The sequence below is a fragment of the Photinus pyralis genome, unplaced genomic scaffold (genome assembly GCF_008802855.1).
Source record: "Photinus pyralis isolate 1611_PpyrPB1 unplaced genomic scaffold, Ppyr1.3 Ppyr1.4_LG2, whole genome shotgun sequence".
NCBI classification, from domain to species: Eukaryota; Metazoa; Arthropoda; class Insecta; order Coleoptera; family Lampyridae; genus Photinus; species Photinus pyralis.
The window spans coordinates 17,978,776-17,997,053 of record NW_022170403.1 but is presented as its reverse complement, the minus strand read 5'-3'; the positions used below and the strand labels follow the sequence as shown (position 1 = coordinate 17,997,053).

At 37.3% G+C, this 18,278-nt stretch overlaps 1 protein-coding gene across 2 annotated transcripts; it reads left to right on the top strand.

Moving 5' to 3' along the window:
* The first annotated feature begins 2,279 nt into the window (after positions 1–2,279).
* Positions 2,280–10,975, top strand: LOC116164149 (phospholipase B1, membrane-associated-like). 2 transcript variants are annotated; one of them, XM_031478285.1, is made up of 6 exons: positions 2,280–2,289; positions 8,195–8,471; positions 8,515–8,898; positions 8,958–9,106; positions 9,160–9,325; positions 10,702–10,975. In XM_031478285.1, the coding sequence occupies exons 2-6, from the start codon at positions 8,213–8,215 to the stop codon at positions 10,860–10,862; spliced, it is 1,119 nt and encodes a 372-aa protein (XP_031334145.1). In that variant the 5' UTR covers positions 2,280–2,289; positions 8,195–8,212; the 3' UTR covers positions 10,863–10,975. The 2 variants fall into 2 exon arrangements, 1 of the variants encoding a protein (XP_031334145.1); XR_004143818.1 differs by lacking the exons at positions 2,280–2,289; positions 8,195–8,471; positions 8,515–8,898; positions 8,958–9,106; positions 9,160–9,325 and adding an exon at positions 9,611–9,845 and having other exon boundaries at positions 10,702–10,833.
* The last annotated feature ends 7,303 nt before the right edge of the window (positions 10,976–18,278 follow it).

Genomic DNA, 18,278 nt, shown 5'->3' with positions numbered 1-18,278 from the left:
ATCTAAAAATAACCTTGACAACTGTAACCCTTTTGGTTTCGATAACACCTTTGCATAAGGAGTGGTATTACATATTATCAGATTACACTGAAAAACAAGTCCACATCATCAGTTTCTGATAACAATTTCTTTACGCTTTTCATGAATTTATTGCACATACATCGTTTTATTTCTGGGGGGTATTTTACTAAAGAACTTTGAAACTACCAAACTAATAAGGATAGAATTTCTTAAAATGGTTTATATTGTGTTTAGGGACAGTTACATCAAATTTATCTTAAAGTTCTGTTTGCACGATTTATATATCGTTTTGATTTAAACAACTGATAGGCGATTTAAAGTTCGCTGGGCGTGTGAGATGAGGCGACGCAGCCGCCGAAACCAAGCGTATGATCCCATCCAAGAGAATGATATATCCCGAATTTTGTTAATAATAGACTTTACATCAATAATAAGGCTACGCCGTCAGTCATTCTCAAATATGATTTATCACCACCATCACTGTATATATTACGGTCAATGTTGATAATCACATATCCCCGCATATCCCATAATTTAGGGACGGAAAACTTAGCCAACATCGTATGAAAATGTGTACCTTAACCGGTTAATGTGCGCATTCACTGGAATTTTTACATTAACCGCAAGTCCGTAACATTATAAATAATGATATGAACAAGATGTTTATATACGGATTACTGTAAGTAATCATATAATTTCCATCTTCAGTCCAACATTCTTACGACATACACCAGAGCTGGGACGAATCCCCTAAAAAATAATTCGAATCACGAATCCGAATCATCAATAATGGATTCGAATCACGGATACTTTGATTCGGATCCTTTACCGCATGACATGATTTGAATTCTAGTATTCGAATCATTTTTCGAATCACGGATCACAGATTAACAAAAAAATAAAACCACAGAATTTTAAAGAGTATTTGGAGTTTACCTCTCTTAGAATCCTACAAAACTAAGATGGGTAGTTATAAAAATCATCACTGGGGTCATAGGGCTTTCTCTAGGTTCTCATTTTCCGAAGTGTTCTGTTTTCGTGCGTGAAGTCAGCTGACCATTTTGAATTGCCCATAATTTTCGTATGGTTGATTTTGCTGACTTTTGTTATACGGCACAAACGAGCACAAACGAAGCACAAACGATTAAACCTAAATCCGTTGTTTGTGCTGTTCATGGCCAGCTCACTTCACGGACCCCAACAATACCACTTTTATACCAATCCTCGTTCCTTTGTGTCCTAACCCCTGTAAACTGCATGCCCTACTGGGTAACATGCGACAACGATTTAAAGAAAGGATGATTTAATTTAAATTAATTTCTGTTAAAACTACTCTTACTAAAGAGGTGTAGTAATATTCTTACTGTCTTCCCTTTCTTATATGTGGGTGTTAGGGTATGTGATAAAGAACATGTTATACCTACTAATATCAATACGTCACATTTGTTTAAAATGTTTTGTGATTAACGCATTTGACAGAAGTAACAAGGCGTAAAGAAGGTACTAACCTTTGATGTGAGTCACAAATAATCATTGGAGCATTGCTGACTACTACAGCTCGATGTAAAATTGTGGTTTAAATTTCGTTAGTTGTCAATACGTCAGAAAAATGAATAATGCGCAATTCAAAACATGCAGTTCTTTTTTATAGCAATTGCATAGCGGGATACGATTTTCTTGTTCCATGAACGGTTTTCGTTACATGGCATCTAGATACAATTAAAAAACCTACCATCAATTTCATTTTGCTCTTGAATTACGCAACTTAAATACCAGTGAGCCCTGCACTTAGGTTCCAATAACATTAGTAATCTCTGAACAAACTATCTTTTTGCCTTATTTTATTATAATATTTAGAAAAGGAAAGTGAATTTCATTCTAAACTAAAGCTCCAATCAGAATCTTAATAAGGTAACCGCCAAGAATAGTATCGATTATAAATTATGCAACTCACATTTTTGGGGGCTACGTTCATATGTTAATCAATCATTTGGCAACAGTGAAAGCAATCCCCGTTAAGTATTTAGATATCCAGAAACAATGCGAAAATAATAATACAATTTAGTAGGGTTAATCATCTTGTGGGTGTACCTGCACAGCACATGCGGTATTTTTAAAGTTAAACATTAAGAAACGATCATCGGGAGTCTAATGCATTACACATTGTTTTCATTCGCTATTTTTCTGTGTTTCAATGCCGTTAGTCAACAATTGGTAAACAGTACGAACAGAATTACATATGCAGTCCTTATGGAAGAAGCACGAAAGGTATCTGTTTTTTTTTTACGTTTTGTTTTAATTGTACATTAAGAAATACAAAAACCAAAATACGATTGAACTCAAAATCGTTGAAAGATCAATTAATCCAGCAAGTTTATAAATTAATGCATTGCTGTCTTTCATCTACCTGTAAATTTATTCTGTTAATACATACGTATACCTACATTTAAAACACTATCAGTCGAATTTACCCGAAGATTAAAGTTATTAGGAGATGAAAAGACAGGATGTTATCTATTAGTTTAATTGCCGGTTTCAATGGATCAATTTCGACCAACCACAAACACTTCTCTATATCCTATATCTTAAGGCTTACTTAAGTTTTAAACAATGCTGAAGAAACCGGGCATAAGTAGTCTAGTGCCAATTTCTGCGGTTCTCATACTTTCATACCCAATGCCCATCATTTATTAATTGAAATCATTTTGCCGAAGGGCCAATCCCCCTAATTAAAATTACAATTCGCCAATAAACACTGCCAAATGAAAACAGAACGATGGAGAGGGTTGGACTTCGACTAATCCAAGAAGATCGTGTAAAATTTTAAACTAGAAAATATGACCAAACGTATTTAAACTTGGGTAAATGGCTGTTGGTGAGTAAACCGCATGCATTTTTCGGGTTAAGAATCAGATCATTTGCACAAAGATTTTTGGAGATCGTTCGAAATAAAACAGCTAAATGTAAGCATGTAAGTATAGGAGAGCAATTTCTTTTCGTTGCCAAAGACATTGTAGAAACACTATTTTATTGAGAACAATATATCTGCAGATCTACTGATGTTGAGCAACAGCTTGGATCTCACCCAACTAAAAACTTCCGTGCATTCTACATCTCGAAAAATGAATCCGATTTTGTTTTTTTAACTAGATCTTGCCATGGTGCTAGAATATCTAGAGAATCTCAGGATCACAATTAAAGTTATTTTTCACGGGGGCGCATTTTTAGTGGAAAAATCATGTTGGGATATTCACTAATGGTGCCAAAGTCCTATTTGGTAAATAGAACAGTTTTTAGAAGTGGACTTTCAGAGAGATTTTTCGGAACGATGTGTTTCATACAAAATAACACGCTTGGCCTTAAGGGATAAGAACAAAAAGTCACATACCGTTTCAAATTGTTCAGTGTAACAGGCCGTCGCTTGAGGAGTAGCAAGTATGGCAAAGTATATGTGTACCGCTTCATAATGAAAGAAAACAGAACTAATATGCGAGCGAATCAAGCCCGTTAAGATAAGAAACGAGTGTACAAGCAGATAAGAGTCAAAACCCCACCCACCATACCTCCGCACGTACAAAAAAATGTAGACGTAGACCGCCTTTAATGCCGGCTACACACGGTCCGGAAGGCCTGTCAGTTCGAACTGAACAGTCCGCCTGAAAGCCAGTCGCCGCATGGATTGACGACCTTCCAAACATTCAGGCGAATCCCTGGGCGAATCTGAAATATTTTTCATAATCATCATAGTAGTAGTTTTTTTGGGTAAACAGAAACCCCAGGATCCCAAGGATTGGCACAATTATCTACGCATGGATGAAGACGGTGCATCCCATCCCGGCGACATACACCCCGGCATCGTTTTCCCGGCGACAACCCATCTTTTACCTACCTATAAATGGCACAATTTCAATTTGATGCTATAGTCCCTATTCAGATTGTATTATATCTAAAAAGGAAAAATCACCATTTATAAAATAGAAAACTTTATTCCGGTGTATTGTATTATATTGTTTCAATATGATAAGCATGAATTTGCTACATATGTTTACCGCGGCTTGTTTGCATCCCTCCGGTCGCAGAGTTCAAGTTGCTTGGGCGACCGAAGCTGGAATTACCGATCGCCGGGTTTAGAGCGCCGGGATAACCGAAGCAGGAAATTAAATGGTTGCGGGGATGGCTTGTCACCGGGAAATCGGTGCCGGGATCAGAGTTGGACTGGGTCACTGGGTCACTGGGTCAACTGGGTCACCTGGGTCACTAAATTAAACTGGGTCACTGGGTCGCTGGGTCACGTCATACTCTTTTCAGTTAGACCCAGTGACCCAGTTGACCCAGTGACCCAGTTTGACTCAGTGACCCAGTTTGACCCAGTGACCCAGTTTGACCCAGCGATTCTGTGATGTTTGCTTTAATACTGCCGTAAAAAACTTTCCATGTACCGAATTGTATTAGAATAATGTTATTTCTTTGCTTCAGGGCTTACCAGTTTGCTTACAGGTGTTCATTCACATTTAATTTTTTTCTACTAGTTAGCTTAATTCAAATAAATCTTTTCTCTAAATACTTTCATTGACTACTTGACTACAAACTATAAACAAATGCATTTGATTTTTTTAGGTATTAGTTTTCTTGAATGAAATTGGGCTACGTGCTTGTTGCCGAATATTATTGAGGAAGTTTTTTTTTTAATTAAAAGTTACTTGAAATTGGGTCACCGGGTCAAGCTGGGTCACCGGGTCAAACTGGGTCAAGCTGGGTCACCGGGTCAAACTGGGTCACCGGGTCACTGGGTCACCGGGTCACTGGGTCAGTAAACTAACTGGGTCACCGGGTCACTGGGTCACTCTATGCTTGACCCAGTCCAACTCTGGCCGGGATGGTCATCGCCGGGATAGGAATCGCCGGGATGACCGTGGCCGGGATGAAGATACCTGCAACTGTTGTAATTGGTAGCTATCTATTTGGTCGTGGCGTGGTGATGTCGATGGTTCTGTTTCTTCAAAAGTTTCTGATTGAGGAAGGAAATTTGTTTGTAAAATATAATATTCTTCATATGATTGTGCTTTTACCTAAGCATATACACAGGCTGAAGACAAACTTATTATAAAACGCATAAAAGAAATTCTGAAGTAATGCTCTGTATTCCATTGATCAATATTTCGAAATTAAATTGTTATAATTGTTCATTAAGTTTCCCAGTATTGTAATTTGACTTGTATATCTTGTGATATACTATACTAATAAAGTATTATTATTATTTTATTTCATTGAATAAATAAACAAAACGTGTTATCCACTCAGTGTTTCTGTCACTTACTCCACTTTCGCTTTTTTCGTTATCAGAGATATTGCTTCGAGATTTCCATGGGACTGGGATGGTAGACTTCATCGGCACCCGATCCCGTTCTCATTGAATCCTTGTCTTGTCATGGTCGTGATAGTTTTTTGATTTCACTTGCCGCACACAAGGCTCACTATGATAAATCGCGATAAATTTCTTCAAACACCTGTTTTCTGTTTCGCGTGACATGTTGTACGACCTCACGACTTGTAATGAACTGTCTAAACTGAAAGTTCGACGACCTGACAGGCGACCGTACCATACACACGCCCCAACTTGCCGTTGATTACGGTAGGCCGGCCGGATGAGCGAACATATTTTTGATTATTCTCTGACCGCCTGAATAGTTTTACCTGACAGATCTACCGGGGTATATATACGTTCAAGCGACCGACTTTCAGGCGGACTGTTCAGGTCAACCTGACAAGTCTGCCGGATCGTGTGTAGCGAAACAGGAGGGGACATCTCTCTCATCTTCTATAGACTACTTTTATTACATTAACTGTTAATATAGACGTTAAAGTCGGCATATTTCAATTTATTAGACGAAGTTAACATAACCTATTATAAAAATTAGCTGTCACTTCTGATTTTTCAACACAACATCAACATCAATAACATAACTTCAGATTTTGACAAATGAAGTCAACTTTTAATTAAGATTGTGCAAAATTTCGGGCTTCTCCCGCAATTTTTTTTTATTGAAATTGAAGTTTTTATTAATTTCGCGATCGTAGCTGGGGGAGGATTTACGTCACGTCACCGAAATAGTATATTTCATAATGAGTGTCGAAAGTGACTGATATGCGAGTGCCGTTAGACAAACGAGGCGAAGCCGAGTTTGGCTAATAAGCATGAGCATGATAGTCACTTTCAACACGAGTTGTGAACACTATTTTTTGTACTCATTGAATGGAAAGATAATGTTTCCAAGCATCCTCGATGCACGGGAAAACGACTTTCCCGCATCGCGGTGTTTTTTAGTTTCCGCTGGAGAGAAGGGGTTATGCGCGTTCTTCGGTTGGTAGTACTTATTGAAGGAAACGAACGTCATGTCATGGTTAACTGTCATCTGCTGTAAAATCAATTAAACCGTTGGTTGAGGGTATTTAGTGCGATTAATCGGAAACAGACGTACACTAAGTTTTACGTAAATATATAAACAAGAACTTATAACGCAATCAAATTATTTTTCAGAATTGGAACTCAAGAAAAAGTAAAATTTATTGTTAAAACGTCTTAAAATGTGACCAGTGATATTCTGCAACTATTCGCATATGCAGTTTAAGAAAGCACATATTAACACACACAAAGCTTCCAAGGATTTTAAATGTAACGAGTGTATTTACGCAACTCAAGATAAATCAAATTTGAGAACACATTTCTTCACACATGTCTTCTGGGAATATTAAATACGATCAGTACACTTACGCGACCAATAAGAGCACTCTTTTCAAAGCATATTTGTTAACATTGACGACTTCCAAGGATATTCAGTGCAAACGATGCAATGCCGTGACCAGTAGTAGCACTCATTGCAAAGGCAAAATATGTATTAACCAAAGATGTGGAAGTTTTAAATGTGACCAGTGCAATGGTAGTTACAAAATTATGTTACCAACCAAACATATGATTGTGTTACCAACTCATGATTAAAAAAAACTAATTTACAAAACTATTAATTTTGACCTTTTTTTACGCAATTCGTTACAAAAAATATTGTACCTAACTCTTTCGGAAAGAATTTTCCCGCATTCGCACTAAATGCAGCACTCCCTACGGTCGTGCTGCAAACAAAGTGCTCATGCGGGAAAATTAACTTACCGAACTTGTTAGGTAAATAACTATTTTAGACGACTTGAACAATAAAAGCTTTCACTAGTATCCCTAATATTTCAAGAATATGTTACGCCATTTTTTAATTTTACTGTGTTGGTTGGCTACGACCGCAGGTTGCTATGGATTGTTTTGCTAGTTCTGTCATACAGTGCAACGATTATTACTAAAACGAATTTTAAGTGGTGCGTAAAATGGAGAGCGATAAAGAAGACGATGTTTTACAACTCACACCACCATCAGTAGTTGAAGCGGCCAGCGAGAATACTTTGGTGTTGCTCCAAACGAAATCGCGACTGCGTTACGAAGAAATCGTCATTTTCGGAAAACGTTTTGCTGGCGTATTTTGGCGACTTGTGTCCTTCAATTTGCATAATGAACCGAAATCAATTTATATGTAATTGATTATTATTTGACAATCCAGTAAAGCTTCCATCAAACTGAATTTCTAGCTGACTTATGAAAACAACCTCACTAACTCTTATCACGCACCGTGCATGATAAATTTCATATCCACATCAGTATGTTCAATTGTTAACTTTCTAAGGTAGGCTACAATATTGATATGTGTCATTTTCGAATCAAGTCGTCTAAAAATGCATTATGCTAGGTTATGCGCTACTGAATACAGGTTATAGAATAATAGCATTATCATAAATTAATTGTAGAATGAAGTTTTAAGTTTAATTAATAAATGTTAAATACAAAAATGCAGTAAATGTAAACATTAAGAAAAAAGATAGGTGATCAAGAAAGTGCCTAGGAAAATGTTGATATTGCTTGAAACACTAACAATGAATGTGAACTTCAAGAAAACTAAACTGCAAAGACGCAATCAAACAAAGGTTATTATAAAGAAATGTTCTTGCGTGACTCTTTTAATTTGGCTTGCATTAAACTATAATTTTGGTTTCAAGTTTAATTCTTGTGTAAACTAAATAATTTGATCCCTGATACCTGAAACACGTGTGCGTAGTATATTTTCTTCTGGGTTAGATAGACCCCAAACCGAAGATGTTACAATATCCACAAAGGAAGTCGCACGTTAGAAAACAACCCACTATTTCAAAATCAACCCAGTTTCCTTGCGCAAACAGCACGGGGATTGGGAAGGGTAGGTCTGAAACAGTTCCAACCAGCGTGCACAAACTTCGACCAGGCGACATCGACATCATAGCCGCGATGGGAGATTCTCTAATCGCAGGGAGTGGTGCAATGGAAGAGTGGGCGTTAGGAAATATGATCGAGTATAGAGGACTGTCGTGGTGCATAGGTAAGAGTGATCACTTCGCCTTGTTTTACGGCTGATCTTTCAGGTGGTGAACACACTTGGAGGACATACTTAACCTTACCTAATATTTTGAAAGAATTCAATCCAAATTTGACTGGATACTCCACCGGTACGGGCGAATTATTGTCGAGGCACTCACGGTTAAATGTGGCATTCCCTGTCGCGGCGGACGCAGACGCTTTAATGCAAGCTAAAGCGTTAGTCGCAAGATTAAAGAAATTAAAACTGAACCTCAACGAATCATGGAAAATGATTACCTTCTTCTTTGGCGCAAATGACCTTTGTTCGGCACAGTGTTTTAACGCTGATGAAAGTTCGCCTGAACGTCATGCACAAAAGCTGATGATTGCATTGGACTACCTACAAAAGCACTTACCTAAGACGTTCGTTAACTTGATACCAGTATTGGGTAAACCAATAATAATCACCAACTGTACCTGTTACCATCTATTTATTTATTTATTGTAGATGTGTCTGTTAGTTTAAGAGTTCGTCGATCCTTTATGTGTAAATTAATGCATAGACTGTATTGTACGTGCTTCCATCGTGGTGGCTCTAATCCAATGTATGACATTCCGAGACTCGCAAGGGATTATCAACGCGCAGAATTTGAATTGGTATAATTACGTTAAAATAAGTTTAAAAACATTCTTACGCCATTCCTCCATAGGTGGAAAGCGGTCGTTATGAAAAAAACGATTTTACTGTGGTTTTACAGCCTTTCATAAAACTTTTTAATGCGCCTGCGGATCCACGTAAATTATATGATGAAGCGATTGATATATCTTATATTACGCACGATTGCTTCCATTTTTCTCAAAAAGGGCATGCTTTAGGTAAGTGAGCGTTGTTTATACTCGTAATAACTAAAGATACTTTTTGTTACATGTTATTAAAGATTGGTACCTACTTTGAATATCAAATAGTCTATTCTATAGGTACCAATCTGATTCTGTGCTACCATCTATACAGACATACGGCTACTAGTAGTTGCAATATTGATTTTCAAGTGCTGCCTGAAAATGTTTCGTGTTTGTACAAGCGATGGCAACCTCTACCATGTACAATGAGAAAAAGGAATTACACTTGTTGAATGTATTACAGTTGCGGAAATGCTCGAACATTGTTTATTACCTACTTAATGCTTATAATTGGTATTTGTATGTACCTACTAAAACTCAGAGAGGTAGTATGCCGTGCTGTGACTGACTACACGACCACGAGTGAACCCCCCGCATCTATCAAAGCATCATTCGCGTCAAAGTTTGATCTATGGTCATATCACACCAAATCACTGACCACAAATAGTTCGAGCATCGAATTGTGCAATAGCTGAGGCAATTGTTTTATAACTTGGTAGGTAAGCGCTTTTGAATTTAGTCGCAACCACTTCGTTTTCATCGGCTAAATACCAACGCTAACCTAAAACGAAAGCGAAAGCAAAGCAAAGCGAAAACGCCATTCCCAACGCTAAATGCCAACGTGACGGGAACGGCAACGGAACCGAAAATGGAGCCTGGCTCAGAACCGGAAACGGAAACAAAAGCAAAAGCAGGGAAATTTTTTGTCATTCCGCTCGTATTCGGACACCACCTTTTGATCCGGCTCATATTCAATAGCACTGATCCTTGAACTAGTACAGTCGATCCAATCATTTTATAATTATGTGAAACATTTCAAAGGAATTTTCTATTGTAACTAAAATTTGCGTGTGAAGTCGGTTAGAATAAGGATAAACAGTTTTCCTTTTCAAGTTCAATATTCAGTACCGGAAGTCTTCTAAATCTAAAAAAAGCACATTATATGTAAATATCCACGTTGTTCGTGCTTGAATTACATGCGATAATTTATTATTAGCTGGTAAATGCTATTACTAGTCAGTGATCATTCTAAAAAAATAGACATTTCTTTGACTTGCCTCAACCTTTACAAAGCGATTGGGGTTGATTGGAATAAGGCATAAATAACTAAGTAGAATTTAATAGATGAGTTGCTTGTTCAAATGCTGCGTTTTGCAGCACGCATGGTGAAATTTAAATCGCGTAATCGTATTAGAAACGAACGGTTTTGATCAGAGCAAGTCTCTGGTTTTGATGCCCACCACCTTTCATGGAATCAAATTATAACAAACGTATTTAATGCTAGCTGCCAATGACAACACTACAAATCTAATTATATTTTTGAGTTACTAACGTTATGTATTTATTTTTAGCCGCTAACATGCTTTGGAATAATCTACTGCAACCTGTTGGGAGAAAAAGTATCAATAATCCTGGGAACATAATGGAAAACTTTCAGTGTCCGTCTTCAAGAGCACCCTATTTGTTTACTAAAACGAACTCGCAGCAGTATTTATCGACAGGATTTCAATAACGGACCAACCAAATTGTATTAGTTGACATGTACAGGTATTTCTAATTAGATGCCTACAAAACGTTATTGTTATTTGTAGGATACTTCAAACACCTTGCGTATATATGACATAATACGACTGTAAAAGAATTTGTTTTTTTTTCCAATAACCCCAATATTCTTTCAGCGTCACCAAATCTAGCACCAAATGCTGCACACTAACCCGAGGTACATAGGACTTGTTTGACTCCACGTATAATGAGATGGAAAGCGTATATGAAGAAATATGAAATCGAAAGTACCTAGTAACTTGCATACCTATAGCCCATTATGAAACACATAGGTATACATAATATAGGTACAACTAGTGCAATAGCTACATAGATATACGATACCTCGTGAAAAATGTCGATATGTAGGTAACGTATTGTTACGCACTGTAATTTGGAGACGGAAGCAGTCTACCAGGAAGTTAGACAAGGTGTATGGGTGGGTCCATTATTATTTGGGATGTTAATTATTAAATAAAAAATTGAAGTAAGTTTGGCGAGTTTGGCGTCACGTTGACGGTGTAACCAGACTTCCGTATGCACGGAAAATCGTATAGAAATTTTTAAATTGATAAGGACGCGTAAGCTATGTTTAGGCCTAGTGTAAGAATAACACTATGCCTATTACACCAAACTTATAAACGCTTCGTCGTAGTGAGATAGACGGAGCTTAATTACAGTAGATACTAAGAAATGGGATATAAATATAAGTGTATTCGGGTAAAAAAAAAGGGATCCCACAGGCAACCCCAGACGCTGAATCTGCGCTAATTGTCTTAAGGAGTCGAATCGTGCGTTGTCAAGTGAATCGCCTAAGTGGCAATACTTCTAAGAAGAAAATTACGCGGACATCCAGATAGCCAGCCAGCCAGCCTACCCCGCACTGCTGAAGAAGATTTGGAGCGTACGTTCGAGAAGAAAGAGAAATACTCGAGAATACAGCGCGTCAGTTCCGTGACCGGTCCGTGCAAAACCCACCTGGGAAGCCAATTCCACTCACACATCGAATCAACGAGAACCCCAGCCTAAATCTTTGCCAGCCCGTGTGCGTCCAACTACGTCTAATTTCTTGGGGCGGATCCAGACCACTTCACATTGAAACATCCATCCCAAAGTTGTCTATGATCATCAACGAGACTGGGATCAACATCTACCATTATTCCTTATAGATTCTCGCTCTTCGGTACTATCGGACAGACTCCTCCAAGTATTACATTTGGAAGAGCAATAAGGAAAGGGCATCGGCGATGAGGAGCAGGTCAGCAACTTCCGTTCGAAAATGGATGAAATTCACAATAGGGTACGTAATAACAAAGATAAAGCCAGTGACCGTATGAAAGAACGATATGAATACCGAGTTAAATCCAGGTGGATACCAAGCTTGAATTGTTCTTTAATTTCCAAAGAATACGTGGGTGTTCTTCAAAGCTACAAACGTCATGGGAGGGCCTTTACGATGAGCCGAGGAATTGCCACTTAAAAAGAGATATAAAGGAATAGAAGAGTTACGTCAGCAAAATTCTAGAGTTGAAATGTCCTTCGTCTCAGGAAAAGGCGTCGGTCAATATTATACCTGGTAATCAAAGAGCAATCACATGAGAATCCAATGTACAGTGTCAATGTTGTAGACTGGGTTAGCCTACAACATGAAAAAAGTCATTTTCAAGGACATGGACATCGAAGTTTTGGTAGGTAATTTTTTCCGAAACACTGTCGATTTGTTCCAAACTACAGGATGTCCATACCGAAAGAACCTTCTAAGGGAAACTAGAAGTGTTCCGCGACAAAACCCTTCTAAGGAGGGAGCAGTGTCACGCACTTTAATTTGGAGACGGAATCAGTTTACTGGGAAGTTTGGGGAGTTCAGCATTGCGTTGATGGGTTAAAAGGAAAAGATGTAATTCCCGTTTTAATATAAATATATGTATATTATACCAATACCAATATAGTTAGTTGAATGATAATGTAGTGAAGATAAATAAACTGAACCAATATAGACAACTTGCGAAAAGGTCAGTTCCGGTTGATGAGTATTGACCAAAGTTGAGTCAGTTAGTCCCCTGAGCACCCGTTACTGAAAACAGAATTGGAAAATTTGAAGTTTTCGCCGACCTATTTTTTAACCTTACCCCATGAGAGGAAGATAAAAAAACTCAACCTGCGAAATCAAAGAATCAAAGAATGTATGAATTACAACGGGGAGCCGAAAGATTCGAAAATGGATTTTCCGAAAACGACGGCGCGGCGGTGGTACAATAAAAACGACCTTTGGTATATTGAATTCTAAAGAAGGTCTTGGCTACATTCAAAACCTTTCCGTTGCTCTCGGTAAGATTGCCCTGATTTTTCTGAATCGGCTTTCCCAATAACCAAGTGTACCATGGAAACGGATTTTGGTACAATGAGGTACATTGAATTCAGAAGTAAGTGTTGAAAATATGTGGCAAATGTTATGTAGCGACATCTGTGATGTTATTTGTAATTAATTAAGTTGCATAGACGACTCAGTCATGAAAAGTGACAGAGTATTATTTAAATCATTGTAACGAAGTATTACTCAGTAAATCCCTACATCTGCTGCAAGATAAATTTTCACTACACTAAGTACATTCGTTTATTATCGAGACGCCCACTTTTCTCGACCTAGGGCGCTATCTACATGTAGTGTCGTCCTCTTTGACGCGTCTCGTTGTTGCTTGATGAGTTGTCTAACTTACGGGGCAGGCCAGAACATAGTCTGCCACTTTGATTATAAAGTTTACATTCATAATAATATGCCGGCAACATCCACGAACATAGTATGCTTTTGATCGACCTAATTATCTCATCAAATTTTTGGAATGGACATTCCAACGTTGATCGAATTTCACTTCACCGCGTATAGAAAAACATTGCAGATATAAAGTTGTCTCCTAAATGAAATATTAATCATTTAATTCATTTACATTTGTGTGTACGGAGAACTCCCAGGACGGTAAAATTTTTTACAAATTGCAACTCAAACGCATTGTTTTAGCGCTCCCAATTGTTGCAAAACCGAGTGCAAAACAGTCGTTATTCGTAACGTAATCTTGATACCCAATAAAAGTTGCCTACGGCTGTCCTCCATACGAACACATGTATCTTCCCGTGCGATAACCCACCCTCACAATGAAGGAGGGCAAGCAAAAGTCTTCCAACGCGGTGGGTCCGCACAGCCAAGCACGGACTATTACACCGATCTGGGCGCTCGACGCAACCTGGAGTGCACTGATCAGAGGGTCCCCACGCACCCTTAAATTGGCCGGAGTACTTACTGCCAAAACGTAACTTCACGTGCGATAGGTCTTGCAACGTGTTTAGACGCCCAGCCGGCACAACAAAAGGCTATTATAGTCACCTCTCGCAGGACCAAATACGTATTCTCTCATGCGTTAGGAGCCGTACTCCTATAAGATAAGGGTCCTGACAATAACGGTCAACCCTCACAAACCCAGGCCCGGACTACTTACACCAGTGAGATCGCCTGAACCTACCCCAGGGCACTTACATCCATAGGATGGCCCGAATGCATCTTTAAATTTGCCCGGAGTGCTTACGTCCTAAATCCTGTGAGAGAAAAACGCCAGACCAATGCTGCAGGGGTTAATACTGGCTGTGTGCGTGGGGTACCACTTCAGAAATAGTAGACCTTCCAACGTTAGTCGAGTGGCCAGCCTGCCCCAAACAATGACTATAGAACTGGCAGTATTTTACCTGTATACACAAATTCACATTCAGCAGGCATAGCGTTCAACACCCTTATTAAGTGTAATTAATATTTAATCTACATACTCTAACACTTAAGACTTGAAGATACCTTTAGTAAATATTACTAATAACGCTTGTAATCACATACATAATTTCAATGCATAACGTTTCTAAAGAAAGGTATGCCTGTACCCTTTTATTATGAACGATGATTCTAAGTCATGGTATAATAAAAATCTAAGTGCATACATACAATAGAAATGCAAACAGATACGATGGTTTCGCCATTGATTAAATGTACAGTTTTAGGCAATTGTTTCACTTACCCTAAGCCAACTTTACGTTGACACTCTTATTGGGGTTCTAGGTAATTTATTGCACATATGAATGTGAAAAAGAAATTCACGTTCTACATCTACTAAATCTATACAAATAATCTATTAATTAAGTGGATACATTTTCGATGCAAAACAACTTTGACGCTGCCACATGGATAAAGTTACTTCAGTACATAGAGACAAAATGATTATTTTAGTTCCCCTTTTTTTGAGGGACCCGCTATTTTAGTGAAATGAGTGCAACACGTTACAAAAGTTCATCATTGTTGTAAGCGAATGGCGCAGCAATAAAAAAAGTAAGTATTATATATACCTAACAAACCGTGACAAATCCTAATGAAATTTATTAACCAGGACACCATTAACAAGAAATATGTTGTAACTTGTAAGCGTCGAAAAAGTTGGGAGCTGTACAGATACCTACTCAACAAAGAGAAGTTTACATCGAGGTTTACATACATAGTTATACATTTTGTACATATTAACAATGTACATTGTCGAAACAATGCAATTTAAGTGATAATAAACTTTCAGATTGAAATTATATCTAAATGGCTAAAGCAGAAACGTCATTAACGGTTTGGTAATACCGTGAACCATAAATATTTAGACTTTAACTATTATTGTTAATATTGTCGACAGTAGCAGCCCATACAAAGAAGAATACACAATACAAATTATAGGTAATAGTATGCGCGGAAAAACAATTCATTGTATTGTAAGGAAAACGACACTCCACAATTACACGCATAATAAACTCCTTTTAATGCTTCCATTCCGACCAACACGGTTGACGAAACAACCAGCTGGTACAGGGAGTGCAAAGTTAAATGTCTTTATATAAAGAACAATAATTGAGTGCAGTAGCATTGTATTATACAATGGTAGTAGTAATTTTCACACAAAGAAAGAATTTTTCCTCCTTTATTGTTATTTCAACATTTCAGTCGGCCTTCCAAAGTGCTACGAAAATGCAAACATCAAAAAATGCTCTCATCACAAATCTGGGAGGGTATAAATGTGGCACTTAGGAAAAAAGACTCTTCTTCGGGCAATATTATTTTATACAACATGTTTTCAGTTCTATTTTCGTGATCGCATTCATACATACGCATCTTGGATATTCGATTTGAAAATTCTAAAGTTGGTGCAATTATCCGTAAACTGCTAAGACGGTTTTTTATGTTTCTGCTAAATTTGAATCCTTTGCTTATATGCAATGTCACTTAACTTTAACGTTTTCAGTAAGATCAATGGTCGTAGGCAAGGATAATTTATCTGTAATAAACAATAACATTCCGATAAAGAATTAACTTCCTTAGTAAAATCAATTTTTATTCAGAATTGAAAATGGTTTTCGTTGGCACGTAGTGTACATGTAAATAAATAATTAAATTGAAATATGATTCCTGAAGATTAAAAATTAGCACAACCGCTATAAAATCAATATGGCCATATTCGTACAGAGATAGCGTCGTATATAAAAATAAGTACTTGCTTTGAATACAATTGGTACCCATGGACAAGTTGACAAATTTAACTTCAATTAATAATTACTTCTAGAACTTTAGGAAAAAAATCAATATAGCTGCCAACTTCTATACAAGTTGTTCTTGTCCAGGGTTTGAAAAGAAATTACAAACTTGTCTGAAATGAAACCAATTCCAAAACTACACACCAACGGGATTGATTTGATTGGTTTTTCATTAAAGGTAGGTTTTCTTCGCACACTGAGTTGGTAGAACACCCACAGAAGTTGAAATTTTCGGAAGGTTTTTCCAAATCCAAATGAATCTGGCGCTCGCTAACCCCAAACGAAAAAACCTAGAACCTCAAACGTGCTGCTTTTATCGAACTCCCCGCAATGTCAGTTCGTAATTCTAGATCCAATACCAATTTTACCAGAAAATAAATAGAGTAAAAAATAAAAGGCTAAAATTGTATGCATGAACAAAACGAACGCTCAACAAAAAACTTACGATTAGGTAACAAATCCCTTTTTCAATAATCTCAACGAAATTTCGGTAAGCAATAATGCGTGCTTCTTTCAATGGTAATTTTATTATATTTGCGTTTAAATTAATAGTAATTTCTAGAACGTAATTACTTCTTAACGTCGTCTTGACACGTTCAAAGCTATCAAGGAAATGTCCGCTTATCGTTCGGAAATCTTGTCTCTTCAAGGATTTGTTGATTTCAGATAATTTAAATAAAATAGAAAATGTATTACACTGTTAAACTCAATTCATTTTACACTGTTTAATTTAATTTGTTACAATCTTGCCATTGAATAAACAATTAATTTTATTCATTGATCTTGCAAATGATTCTAGTAGCTGGTTTTGGTCAGCCGCAAATACCTCACGCGCATCCGTTACGCTGTTACTATATACCACACCTATTTTCCGCCCGAAGTTATGGTTATGACCACATCGTATATTTATGAAGTCGACCAGCATTGCTGAACACCCGGTATCCAGAAGCGTTTTAAGCTCGCCGTTTCGTTACTAAAAATTCTAGTTTCGGAATTTACTTATTTGTTCTAGGAGACCAGAAGTGAGTTCTTTGTTTTCATTTTTGTTTAATTGTTTGTTTTACCGCCGATAAATTTAAATAAATAAGATGTATCAGTATTCCAACCGTTCCGGTAGGAATATTTAAATGGTGTATTATTTGTCATTATTCATTAGTGTTAGTAGTGGTCATCCTCCCTAGCTGATTCGACTAGATAGGACTTATTCATCCAATTTCTTGAATCATACAATGTTAATTGTTTATTAACCATTGAATTTGAATACCTGTATACAACTTGAAATCAGAGGTTTTATCCCTAGTGCGGCATAACCTGGGGGTATACTTACGCTACCTCAAATCAAAATTAGTTACTTATTGAAGCAAATTAATCTGAACATTAATCATAATCACTTAAAGATTATATCGAAGTAACATAGCATTTGGGAAAGTAATTCAGACAATATAATTAGGAATTGAGCTAGATTAACCTTTGAAGTGTTTTTATAAATCCTCCAGTTCGTCTGGTAATAAATTATCACATTTTCCCTCCAAACTACCAGTTCATTACCAACATTATCCTAAACAACGTTACCCCCTTGATTAGGTTTTTTTTGTATTTTTGGATGTCAATTTATGTACCTAGAAGGTAATAACAGATCTACGTAACGATAAGTAGTCATACACAACTTACTATTTATCATCAATCAATGCAGCTTAACAAAAGTTGCGTCATTCAAATTGTTATCGTAAAGGAAGTAGTCTGTCTGGGTGACAGGGTTATCTGAAAAAATCAATATGGCAGGATT